This window comes from Micropterus dolomieu, linkage group LG21 (assembly GCF_021292245.1).
Source record: "Micropterus dolomieu isolate WLL.071019.BEF.003 ecotype Adirondacks linkage group LG21, ASM2129224v1, whole genome shotgun sequence".
NCBI lineage: Eukaryota > Metazoa > Chordata > Actinopteri > Centrarchiformes > Centrarchidae > Micropterus > Micropterus dolomieu.
In genome coordinates this window covers 6,595,876-6,606,673 of record NC_060170.1, presented here as the reverse complement: position 1 = coordinate 6,606,673, position 10,798 = coordinate 6,595,876, and the positions used below count along the sequence as shown (strand labels likewise).

Sequence of the window (10,798 nt, the reverse complement as noted above, 5' to 3'; positions counted from 1 at the left end):
ACACACACACACACACACATCACTGAAGAGAACTGTTGTGACACTCAAGGAAGACAATCATCACCAGGACTGAAATCCAAAGTGCTGACATGACAAAAAGAGAAAAACATGCCTCTGTGTGTCACAGTTGTTGCAGTTTGTTTCTTACAACACACTTGAAGAATAAGCATCTTTCAAATAAACTGTTTTAAACGGATAATCTGAGATATGTTCACACACAGAGGTCTCACTCTTCTTCCACTCCGTCTGCCTGCTCAAACCTTAAAGGGTCAATTCACCCAAACCACACGGAGAAAAGATTTTTTACAACTAGCGGGTGTGGAAAATAATTGGGACAGCTACGTGACAGGGGGCAGTAGAGGACGGTGAAAACAGCGGAGCAGAGGAAAACATGAGCGCTACGTTTCAGTCTTTAATTAACGCGTCCGTTAATTAAAGACTGTCTGTTGTTTTCCAACTGCTGGATAAATTAAGGCAGTTACCGCTAACGCTAGCTAACATCTCCTCTTCAGACTGCAGTCTGGAAACTGAGCAGGACGTTTTTTGGCTACTAGTTCAATTTCATTTGTTGTCATTCATTCACATATCGAGTACACAATGAACCCAATGCCGTTGCTCAAGGCCCACGGTGCTCAATACAAGATTACAATAATCAACTTACAAGACAAGACACAAACATGTAACTACACTAGACGAGACATAATGCTGTAACAATGTAATAATGCTATGCAATGTGAGCCACATTTATATGAAGTAACATTAAATATCTGCATTTCATTACAACCTACTTGTTTGGATTGTTACAAATACTTTGCTTTAAAAGTATCAAGTAGTCAAACAGCGAGAAAAATACATCTTTATCCAATTCGTTTTATAATCGCATCGTAGCCTCATAATCGTAATGAGGTGCCTAGAAATTCCCACCCTCGAGGTGATGTATGTGATGCATCGAGGAATCAAATCGAATCGTGAGACCAGTGAAGATGCACACCCCTAGTATCTTCCCATGCATATAGTTCTGGTTTTAGGTGGCAGAATTTTGACTCATGTAATTTGGTGAGCTGACACTGCAAGAACAAACTGTTGTTGAGGTATATTGTTCTGATAGAAACTGTCAATTAATTCATTACGTTTCTGTACCTGCTTATTTATATTCGGAGGGTTACTCTCAGGGGGTCAAACATCTGGGAACAAGCATCGTGGTGGGTTCAGGCTTTAAAGAGGTCATTTTATGCTCATTTTCAGGTTCATTATCTTATTTAGGGGTTGTACCAGAACAGGTTTACATGGTTTAATTTTCAAAAAACACCATATTTTTTGTCATACTGCACATTACTGCAGCTCCTCTTTTCACCCTGTGTTGAAGGCTTCGTTTTAGCTATGGAGTGATACATCTTGTCTCTAAATGATCTTTGTTGGGAGTTGCACATGCGCAGTTCCTAGTTAAGGACTACTAGCCAATCAGAAGTAAAGAAGGGCAGGTCAGCGAAAAGATAGTAAACAGCTTCGATTCAGTTGTAGGCTACATGTTGCCGACCAGCTTGGCAACATGGACTGGAGCAAGAGTTTCAGAGTGGTGAGTTATTAATCTGTAACAAAAGTATTTTTCATCCATAAAGTTTTAACTGAGCTCTGTCTCTACATCACATTAACAACTTTATGTCCACTGACTGCCTGAAGGGTAGCTAGTGTTTGGAAGGGAGACGAGAGGTGTGTGCTGCAGCTCACTGTTTTTCCACCAGTGTTTTTGATGGCGTGTCGGACTAGTCGCTTGGCGAGCGTTATATGAGGCGCATTTAGCTTTGATGAAAGGGAAGCGGCTGGACAACAAACGAGCTGTTTTCAGGCAGTTCAGAGCAGAGTTTTCTGTGGGAGATGGGAACTCACTTTGGACTGGACTTTGGGCTTTTTCACTTTGCAAACCTATTACATGCACAAAAAAGAGATATAACTCAATAAAGGAGAGGGAAAAAGCCAAAAAGTATAATATCACCTCTTTAATATTGGAAGAAATTAATGACGTTTGAAAAGTATAAACCATTTAATCTCCCTGAAAGAGACGTTCAAGGCAGACGCTGCGATTTAAAGAAGAACCTGCAGCAGTGCTCTAGTCCTCCTTTAGTCCTACAAGAAGCCTGGTTAGCTAATGCAAGCTAGCGTGAGTGTCAAGTCAACATGACTGCAGTTGAACATGTTGTATTTAAGGAGAACATATTGGATCAATAAAACAATTTTTTCCCCACAAAAAAATAAGTCAAATAGGAAGAGTGTTTGCCGATTTTACCAGTTAGTGCTGTTGATCTGTATTAAAATAATCCAATTCTGTACCAAAGAATACCAAAAATTCAAGTGTTAAGAGTATCTCTCGTGGGCAGCGCGGTGGTGCAGTGTTTAACACGGTCACCTCACATCAAGAAGGTTGTGGGTTTCTGTGTGGAGTTTGCATGTTCTCTCCGGGTGCTCCGGCTTCCTCCCACCATCCAAAGACATGCAGGATAGGTTAATTGGTGTCTCCGAAATTGTCCTTGGTGTGGATGTGAGTGTGAGTCTGTCTATGTGTGGCCCTGCGATGGACTGGCGACCTGTCACGCTCCAGTGTTCCGTCCTGCAGCCTTTCAGCTATTTTAACTCACCCCACGTTTAAAAGCCAGTCTGATATTTACTCTTGTAGGGTCACATGCTGGGTCGCTGTCTTTATTGGTCTCTTCGCAGCCTTTGCCATAATATCAATAGTGAGGATAGTTCTTTTAAAGAATTTACATTGTACATTATTTACTCTTTGCTTCTTCTTAGAGCTAGTTTGCTGAAGAGTTGTGTTGGTGTGATGTGCTTTATTTACACCTAAACTTTTGGTTTAGGGAGCTTGTTGGCAGCGTGTTAGAAAGCACTGAGGACTAAAAAAGTTACTGCTATTAACTTCATGGTGTGTGGAAATATATTGAGAATTATTAAGCTGTAACCTCTGTCAAATATCTTCTGTCAACAATGATTCAAAGTTTCATCGTTGCTTCTTAAAAGCAGAAACATGTTTATGAGGTTTTCTGTCAAAAGAAAGTCAATACAATCAACAGTTTGCATCACATAGACAGTTTGTGGGACTATGTCTCTTCCCTAAACGTCTTTTAGTAGTTCAAAAATACAAAAAAAGCATAAACACAACAACGGAGAAACCTGAATCTGCCACCCTCACCCACACCTGTGTGACTGTCACCTGACGGCGAGCAAACACACACTGCGTTTTTCTCTGCGCAAACATGACCCTCCTCAGCTCCTGTAACTGTCGCTCTGAAGGCCACTGATTGTGTTGTTACTCACAGCATTTCTGCGTTTAAACGGCCTTGCTAAATGATGACAGTGCAGGGATGAATAAAACGGAAAGAAGCTTCTACACGCACCAAACCTCATTCAAATATTCACCGTTTAAAAGGCCTCCTTCCTACCCGCTCCCCTCCTCAAGTTTTCATCTGTTGTCAACTGGAAGCATCACGCCCTGCCTGCCACATCTCCCCTCGGCCTCCCTTCATCTCCTCCACCTCCTCACCTCCCGTGTGGCAGCCGGCTCCGGGAACAGGTCCTCCCCGTCCTCCAGCTCCTGGAAGTCGGTGTTCTCCGGTGGAGAGTCCCTGGCTGTGTCCGCCATGTTCGCGTCGTTCCTGGCGTTGACGCTGATGATAGCTAACAGCTAGCTAACAGACACACACACACACACACACACCGACAGACAGACAGGGAAAACAGTCGACTGACAGAGTGGAGGGAGAGCGGGGAGTCAGGAGGTTTTCCCAGCTCTGTCATGTGACTGACTGGAGTCCCGATGGGAGTCAGAGAGGAGGGAAAAGAGAAGAGTGTCACTCTGCCGCTCTTTCCTGCGATTGTAGTTTGACGCTACCTAAACATTTCTACTTTCGGTTTTTCTGGGAATTTGGGGTTTAAGCCTGGCCTTAAGAGACCTTTACATTGTGAAAATTCAAGATAATTAGACATGGTGTTTCTTTCCCTAGAGCTACTCAATATATCTAAATTGGGCTGTTTTAAACTTATAATAATTATAATAAACTTATAATAATTTACAGAATAACAATTAGATTAAAAGAGAAACAAAACTATTCAAATTTTAAAATTGGTTAAACCCCCGAATAATATTTAAAAGACGATTTAGTATTTTTCCTAATCATATAGCATTATGTGCAATGAGCAGGGGGGTTGAAATGGTCTTATAGATCATCACAATAAGAATTAAATGGAAAATATATTTACACTGGTAAATGAATAGTAATGAACAAGGAAATGTGAAAAAGTAACATCAGAACATTTTACCAACTATTAAGGTATGTCCCAAATTTTACATGGGGCGTAGTTTCATTGGGGGGTTTTTTTGGACTAATGAACTTAGAATCACAATAGCTAACATGTCACACACCAAACAATGTAACATGTCCTATTTGCCGAAATGATGGTGACACTTAGGATGATTGGAAGTAAAACTGAAAAATTTAACTATAAATAAACTCAATACCTATTAACATATCACTTAGTTGAATATTTTTTATCTGTGTAGTAAAGTACATCAATTCAGTAACTAAGTGCACAATGTTGAGATACTTTACTAGAGTATTTTCGTTTTATGATACTTCTACTCCACTACATTTATTTGACGGCTTTAGTTACTTTTCAGATCAGTATTTTACAAGCACATGCTGTGGTATAGATTAGTTCAACCTCAGTAGCATATTGTGACCATTGTGAGCCCATTCTAACATAAACAATCTGGATGTTTATTTATTTTACTTTTAATTACTTTAACTTTTTTACTTTTAAGTTCAATTCTACGACTGCCTGGTGTGTTGTAGAAACTCCTTATTCCACAATGTTCAATAAAGTGGGAGAGAGTGTTGTTGTTTTTTTTTTTTTGTTTTTTTGTTTTTTTACATATAGACGATCTTTGTGTCGAGCATGTTCCGCGACACAGCGTCACTTCCCAACAGTTAGCCAATCACTGGCGGTAACTGGAAAGTGGACTAACAGCAGCTAAAACGTCGTTTTAAAGAGTGTTGCTGCTGTCATTGTTAGCTAGTTGTTTGGCTAACTGTTAACACACTGTGTTTATCTCGGCTCTGGTCGGGACAGAAAACAAAACCTAGCAGGGTTTAAGTATCATTTTCAGTTTTGTAGTTCTGTTAGCATGGACGCTAGCGGAGAAAAAGCTAGCGTGGCCTCAGAAGAGGAGTACGAAGTCCAACATTTAACACAGGAGGAGGAAGACCTGGAGCTAACGCTAGCAAGCATGACCATGGAAGGTAACATCATGTCACATTTAGTTCATACAGGAAATACTTCCTATAACGGAGTCCACGTGTGTCACTACATCTACTTTTAAATATAGCCGCAAGCGGCAATGATCGGGATCCAAGCAAGTCTTGAAAAATGCGACATTTGACATTTTCAAAGGAGACGTCCAGATGCACATTAAAGTGATGAAATATCTTTCTAGCATCATCTTGAGGTCAGAATGTCATTATATGTGACTGAACAGCGGGTGAAATGTTAAAACCACCTGCAAAACTTAGTGTTTCAGTTTTAAGGTTTATGCTGCACAAACTGTTTTAGCAGAGACAAATAAGAGGAACCCTGGACCTTCAGTATGTTAGGTGCCCAACTGACTGAGCTCCTGATTAGAACTTGAGGCAGTGACATCACATGTGACAGACTTGGAGATTTTTTGTCAGTTTTAAATTAAAACGCTTCCAACAGTGTAAATGTTGGTGATAAATTCTGAAAAAATCACACATCATTCTGCTGGTTTGGGGGATTTTTCAGTTATTTTGGTTGTGTTTGATCCAACACTTAGCAACAAGGAAACTGTTGTCCAGACTTTACAAGTTACAGCAAGATATTGAATATCACTGCAGACTCAGAGTTTGACCGATGTAATAACCCTTTGAAACATTTGATATCTTACAGCTAGAGAATGTCTGTCGATTTTGGTAGCGTTTGAACAAAGATTTGTAGAGATACAGATGTTAGCCTAATTGATTTATGATATTCTAAAAAATATAGAATGACTGTCTTTTGAATTTGACCATAGGTTGCAGTGAGGCAACCTTTTGTCACACATCAATAGATGTGCTGAAAAACTTTCAGCTCTCTAGGACATAGGGGTGAGTAGTATGTAGTAGGTGGTTTTGAATACAGCCCCAGTCTTGAAATCATTATGATGTTATCTAATTTATTCAGTTGTTCGCCCCCCTTGTTTGCTGATCATCAACTCTTTTATTTACTGACAGTTTTATATTTTTAATATTTTTGAGCCATTTTTCTGCTCTTGTTTACTGGTTTTGTCCTCTCCTTGTTTCCTTTCCTAGACCTGCTGCAGAAGGTGCAGGCTGTGCAGACGGACAGCACGACAAAAGAGTTGGGCGTCAACACGGAGCCGGACTGGGAGAGTCAGGTGGCGGCCATGCTGGAGTACAGCTCCAGCCTGAAAGAGCAGTACGAAAGTCTGATGAGGAAGCAGGACGAGGAGGAAGATTCACACGAGAAACACAAACAGCAACTGCAGAAGAGGAAGGAGGAAGCCACCCGCCAGCACCAGGTGAGACTGACACACACACACACACAGTTTAAAGGTACCCTAGCACTGTGGTCACAAACAAGACACAATAAGTTTTCTACCATCTGACTGTGTTTTCAGGCTCTTCTGGACAAACTGGAGTCCCTGCGAGTTAAACTGCAGCTGAACAACTCCAAGGCCGCCAGGAAGAATTTCTTGGCCAAGAAACAGGATTTGACTTCCGAGAAGAACAGAGCAGAGGAGGAGAGGAACAGGTAAACACAGTGGAGATAAATGAATGAAAAAGCAAGGGATGGTAGAATTTAATTTGATAATATATTTTCTAGTTCAGAGGCCTATTCATATGTCACTTTTGAAATGCTTTTCTACAGCTAACACAAAAACTGTTGATTCGAAGCATCCGTTGAGAAGTCTGCAAGGCGAATTATTAATTATAATTTTATAAATTTTTTCAGTTAAATCACTGCACTTTTTTTGTCTTTAAGCTGAGTAGGAGAACAGCGTGACAGGCTAGAAACTGAGACTTGCACCAGAAATACCAAACTACAAATACAGTCAGTTAACCATCACAGAAGACAAAGGAAACCAACCCATATTTATGGGAGAAGCTGGAACCAGAGTTTTGGCATTTATTCTTAAAATGGATTAAAAAAATTTACCAGTTATCAAAATAGTTGCTGATTCATTTTCTGTAGATCAACTGACTGATAAACAAAACAAGAAAGAGAAGATAAAAATGTAAAACCTAAAGGGCAAAAAAAACCACAAAACAGTTGGAGTTCTCTACTCAGATAAATTTCAGTAGTACAGCTGTTGTAGTTTTACAAACACGAGAACTGCCCCTCACACTCTTCCTCGTCTTGCCTCCTCTGCTCAGGCATGCCAGGGAGCTGGAGGAGAACGAGAAGAAGCTGACGGCTCTCATAGAGGAGCAGAGTGAGGAGCAGCGGAGGTGGCAGGAGGAGCTGAACGAGCTGAGGCAGGAGATGGAGCGAGTGAGGAAGGAGGCGCAGGAGGCCGAGCTGCTGGCCTTACAGGATGAGATTGCCGCCGTGGAAAAGCAGAGAGACGTCGCCATGGCTCACATCGAGGCCTGGCTGAGAGAGGTACAGACAGTCAGAGCTTTGATCTGATATTCAGTGACTAAACATATTAAAGACAAACATAAAATTTAAATCGCATCATATCAAACCAATGATAGACATGAACAACTGATCAAAAAGACCAGATGCGGGGAACATGAAGCCCCGCAGCCGCTCTGACACGGATCTTTCGGTTACCTGTCCCAGGTGGGACAGTATCTGAACGCTTTCAGGTTGGAGTTTCCGCAGCAGTACACTCATGAGAGGCAGAAGTGGGAGAAGAAGGAAAGTGCGGTCCGGAGGAATCAGGCCGAGCTCCAGAGCCGTTTCCAGGAGGTTCTGCAGCAGCTCCAGCAGGGTCGAGAGTTAGAGTCCCTCCCCAGGATCAATGTGCCGTCTCTGCCGCAGGTGCCCATGGTAAGACGAAACTACTGCTACTGTTTATACCGTGGTGACATTCTCTTTAATATCTCTGGTGGTTACATTATTTTACACTTTTGTTCAAAGTGCCTTTATAATATGTTCAACCTTCATAAGAACAAGGTCAACAACAAGGAACTACAAGGGCATTAGACCATGTTCGGTGAGCAGCACTTTATGGCAATATTCAGTATAGTGGATTTTGGTGTGTGTGTGTGTGTGATGCTCTGCCTTTATTTTTCAGGAACTTAATTCATTACACTTACCCAAAACAGGTATTCCTGTCTGGTTATTGTAAACAAAAACATTACTAGATCATAATACATATTCATATCAAATCCATAACCAGATTTGACATATTGACAATAGATTTTAAAATGGAGATAAGCTGCAAATCCTGAGACGCTGGAACCAGAGAATATTTGCTTTAAAAAATGACTTAAGCAATAAATCTAATGTGAAAAATATTTCTTTTATTATGTTGAAGCTACTTAAGAGGACCTTTTTTAAAAGTGTATCAGGGCTGAAGGGGTTTTCCCTCATTTAATTTTAGCTTATTTTTAACGCCACTTCTTTTCTCCCTCAGGCTGACCTGAGATTTCATCAGGTGATGCAGCCACTGGTCCGCCCTCAGTTCATGCCACCGCCATCAAACCTAGTGAACCGTCCTCTCCCTCCCCAGAGACAGCCACACTATTACCAGTACCCGCCTCCACACCATCCCCACTACCGTCACCGCTACCACCACCCACCACCCCATCAACAGTTCCAACCTCCCCTCCCACCACAGCAGCAACCTCCGCACCAGTTACAGCCCCATATAGGAGCTCCGATGAGGGTGATGACTCCCCCTCTCAGTCTCTCGCCGTCCCCTCCTGTTCAGCCCATCCACTCTGTAGCTCCTTCCCCGCCTCCCTCTGCTGCCGCTGCCACCTCTGCCCCCGCCGGCAAACTAGACAAGGTCTTGGAGAAGCTTGGCACTCGGTTCCCACAATGCAACAGGGCTCAGCTGACGTCGCTGCTCCAGCAGGTGAAGAGCTCCCGTGGTACACTGGCTGGCATGTCCATGGAAGAGGTCATTGAGCAGGTCCGCATCAAGCTGGCACAGAATGAGAGGGCGGCCCCGGGTCCCATCAGCCGGCCCACGCCCCTGGGCCCCATCCAAAGGCCGACACCTCCCCCGCAGAGAGCAGCAGCAGGTGGAGGTCAGGCTGTAGGGGCCCGTAAACTCTGCCTGATGTGCCAGAACCACGTGGATCCAGAGAGCCGCCACCCACTGAGCTGCTCCCACGCCATCCACAAAGACTGCATCAGAGTGTGGCTGCAGTCCAGCAAGAACAACTCCTGTCCCTTCTGTCCGGGGAAGTGACAGAGAACACCAGGTGGTGAAAGTTTAACCATGACTCTAATCAGTTCCACTCCAGAAATGACTCTTGTACGTTCAGCAGTATATGGTTCTGTTTAATACAGATGTGGTTTTTCAGTGGATGTTTTTTTTGTAATACAACCTACAAGAAAGATCATTAAGAAAAGTGAATTGTAATAAAACCTATTTGCTCTATCTATCTTTTCAGTTTAATAAAACTAATCTTCTTAATGCAACAGTATTAATTGTTGTCTTATCACATGCAGCTTAACAAGAAACTGGTGGTGTGTGTGGAGAAACTGCTAAGCTCCGCCCTTGCGGAAACACAGACACATTTTTTGGTTGTTGGAATATATAGTCTAATTATATAGATATAGATATAGAGAATTTATTTCAGTGATTCCATTCAAAAAGTGAAACTTGCATATTATATTCATTCATTACACACAGACTGATATATTTCAAATGTTTAGTTCATTTGTGATGATTAAAACTGACAACTGATGAAAATCCCAAATTCAGTATCTCTGAAAATTTGAATATTAATTAAGACCAATACAAAAAAAGGATTTCTAGAAATGTTGGCCAACTGAAAACTATGAACATGAAAAGTATGAGCATGTAGAGCATTCAATACTTAGTTGATCAGTCTGTGGCACTGCTCAGGTGTTATGAGAGCCCAGGTTGCTCTGATAGTGGCCTTCAGCTCTTCTGCATTGTTGGGTCTGGCATATCGCATTTTCCTCTTCACAATACCCCATAGATTTTCTATAGGGTTAAGGTCAGGCGAGTTTGCTGGCCAATTAAGAACAGGGATACCATGGTCCTTAAACCAGGTACTGGTAGCTTTGGCACTGTGTGCAGGTGCCAAGTCCTGTTGGACAGATGAAATCTGCATCTCCATAAAGTTGGTCAGCAGCAGGAAGCATGAAGTGCTCTAAAACTTCCTGGTAGATGGCTGCGTTGACCTTGGACCTCATAAAACACAGTGGACCAACACCAGCAGATGACATGGCACCCCAAACCATCACTGACTGTGGAAACTTTACACTGGACTTCAATCAACGTGGATTCTGTGCCTCTCCTCTCTTCCTCCAGACTCTGGGACCTTGATTTTCAAAATACAAAATTTACTTTCATCAGAGAACATAACTTTGGACCACTCAGCAGCAGTCTAGTCCTTTTTGTCTTTAGCCCAGACGAGATGCTTCTAACGCTGTGTCTTGTTCAAGAGTGGCTTGACACAAGGAATGCGACAGCTGAAACCCATGTCTTGCATACGTCTGTGCGTGGTGGTTCTTGAAGCACTGACTCCAGCTGCAGTCCACTCTTTGTGAATCTCCCCCACATTTTTGAATG

General features: G+C 42.3%; 2 protein-coding genes across 3 annotated transcripts in view; one reads left to right on the top strand and one right to left on the bottom strand.

Annotated features, from left to right (window-relative positions):
- snx2 (sorting nexin 2) overlaps window positions 1-3,770 on the bottom strand; it is a 34,537-nt gene extending 30,767 nt beyond the window's left edge. Inside the window, exon 1 of the mRNA XM_046034697.1 lies at window positions 3,542-3,770. Within this exon, the coding sequence (XP_045890653.1) occupies window positions 3,542-3,640 (99 nt within the window). The 5' untranslated portion in view covers window positions 3,641-3,770. The remainder of the gene's footprint in view (window positions 1-3,541) is intronic.
- A 1,203-nt stretch (window positions 3,771-4,973) lies between these two features.
- Window positions 4,974-9,670, top strand: rnf214 (ring finger protein 214). Of its 2 annotated transcripts, none has more exons than XM_046036077.1 (6): window positions 4,974-5,297; window positions 6,363-6,592; window positions 6,692-6,825; window positions 7,449-7,677; window positions 7,861-8,070; window positions 8,660-9,670. In XM_046036077.1, exons 1-6 carry the CDS (start codon window positions 5,183-5,185, stop codon window positions 9,440-9,442), a joined length of 1,701 nt encoding a protein of 566 aa, XP_045892033.1. In that variant the 5' UTR covers window positions 4,974-5,182; the 3' UTR covers window positions 9,443-9,670. The 2 variants fall into 2 exon arrangements, with proteins under 2 accessions (XP_045892033.1, XP_045892034.1); XM_046036078.1 differs by lacking the exon at window positions 4,974-5,297 and adding an exon at window positions 6,096-6,158.
- The last annotated feature ends 1,128 nt before the right edge of the window (window positions 9,671-10,798 follow it).

What these genes read in the sequence shown, in the direction of transcription:
- rnf214 (XM_046036077.1), top strand. Translation starts at nt 5,183, where the DNA reads ATGGACGCTAGCGGAGAAAAAGCTAGCGTGGCCTCAGAAGAGGAGTAC. An exon ending in AAGCCACCCGCCAGCACCAG is followed by an intron (nt 6,593 to 6,691) that starts GTGAGACTGACA and finishes CTGTGTTTTCAG; the next exon opens with GCTCTTCTGGACAAACTGGA. An exon ending in CTCTGCCGCAGGTGCCCATG is followed by an intron (nt 8,071 to 8,659) that starts GTAAGACGAAAC and finishes TTTCTCCCTCAG; the next exon opens with GCTGACCTGAGATTTCATCA.